General features: G+C 40.1%; 1 protein-coding gene across 1 annotated transcript in view; it reads left to right on the forward strand.

Moving 5' to 3' along the window:
• Positions 1–1,343, forward strand: part of LOC103737034 (ATP-binding cassette sub-family G member 3-like) — a gene marked incomplete at both ends in the record, with an annotated part of 15,881 nt that extends 14,538 nt beyond the window's left edge. Inside the window, one exon of the mRNA XM_008836715.2 lies at positions 1,192–1,343. Within this exon, the coding sequence (XP_008834937.2) occupies positions 1,192–1,343 (152 nt within the window). The remainder of the gene's footprint in view (positions 1–1,191) is intronic.
• Between the last annotated feature and the right edge of the window lie 423 nt (positions 1,344–1,766).

The raw sequence follows: 1,766 nt of genomic DNA on the forward strand, positions 1-1,766 counted from the left end.
AAATTTCAATTTATTTTTATTCATGATTATTTTGCCTGCATGTAGGTAAGTGCACCCATGTTGTGCACTACCCATAGAGGCCAGAACAGAACCTAAGGTCCCCTAAAACTGGAGCTTTAGACAGTTGTTAGCCACCATATGGGTGCTAGAAATGGAATCTGGTTCCTCTGGAAGAGGAATGAGGGCTCTTACCTGCTGAGCTATCACTGCAGACCCCAAAATGTTTGTTTGTTTGTTTATTTGTTTGAGACAGTGTCTCCCTGTAGCCCCAGCTGACCTGGAACTGGCTATCTAGATCAGGCTATCCTGAATATCACAGAGGTACACCTGTTTCTGCCTCCCAGAGCTGGAATGAAAGGCATGTGCCACCATGGCCAGTCTCAAAAATGTTTTTAATAGCACTTTTAAACACTGTATTTTGCCTTTAGTTCTCCTACTACACAGTGTAACTCCTATGACATGGAACTTAGTTTGTTTTGGGGGTTTTGTTGGGCACTGGGGGATTTCTGCTGTGGAATTAGACCAAAGATCAAATCCCAGTCTTGCTCTTTACTGTGACACCTTTAAGTGATTGGTTGACCTTACAGGCTTCAGGAAATTATACTATTAGAACTGGCTTATGGCAATATTGCTAAAATTGAAATGAAATTATCACTGAAGCATTTAGCAAAGATGTACTATTAGAACTGGCTTATGGCAATATTGCTAAAATTGAAATGAAATTATCACTGAAGCATTTAGCAAAGATAGACAAGTGGTTCTAATGTTAATCATATTATCAGAACAATGAAATCAATTCCCAAGGATCCAGAGTGATCAAAAGGACGGGCCATGCCATCATTGTTTAATGTTTAATTTTACATAATTTTTCTCAAATGTGAGTGTACTTTCAGTCACCTAGGCTGCCTGTTAATGATGTGACTCCCTGTACCTATTCCTGACAATTCTAACTCTGAAAAGACTGACCAGAAATCTACATATACAATAAACATTCTAGGGGAGAATTTGCAATACTTTAAGTGCAGGTCTTTTAAATAAGAGCATTGAGTTAGTTTGTCTATAAAATATAATGCAACTGAGGTGAGGTGCTTATAAGGAAAATTCAAGTAGATAATGGCAGAATAAGTATTTTGCCAAGATGTTTCAGGTTCGGATGTTCCGTGACCCATTATTTTCCCTCTTTCTACTTAGGATGTCTAGGCAGGGAAGAACAATCATCTTCTCCATTAATCAGCCTCAGTATTCCATCTTCAGACGTTTTGATAGCCTCACCTTAGTGGCCAAAGGAAAAGTCCTGTTTCATGGGCCTGCACAGGACGCTTTGGAGTACTTCAAATTAGCAGGTATGGTCACGTTTCCATGTGGCAGCTCCTTCATCCACAGGTGGAAGAGAGCCGGGCACACTGGAATACTGTTCTATCCTTGTGCAGAATTATTCAGGTTTCTACACTCTAAAATAACTGGTTAGTTTGGTGTCAGAATTTTGATTAATTTTGCAGGACTTGCTTGTTACTTAGGTTTATTTTTCTGTCCTGTCTGAGTATGCATGCCTGTGATTGAGTGCTTTTTCTGGGCCATGTGTGCTCTGCTTCCCAGTTATGATGACTTCATAACTAACATGCTAGACTCAGGCCAGTTATTCCATCTCTTGAACAGTCTGGGAAAGGCCCAGTATCATTGCATTCTTGCCCACGTAACAGGTGGTGGTTTCTCATTTTCCTCTAGTATGTGATCTTTCTCTGCAGGTTTATGAGGTGCTACTTAAC

The sequence above is a fragment of the Nannospalax galili genome, unplaced genomic scaffold (genome assembly GCF_000622305.1).
Source record: "Nannospalax galili isolate Female #2095 unplaced genomic scaffold, S.galili_v1.0 scaffold4918, whole genome shotgun sequence".
Taxonomy (NCBI): Eukaryota; Metazoa; Chordata; class Mammalia; order Rodentia; family Spalacidae; genus Nannospalax; species Nannospalax galili.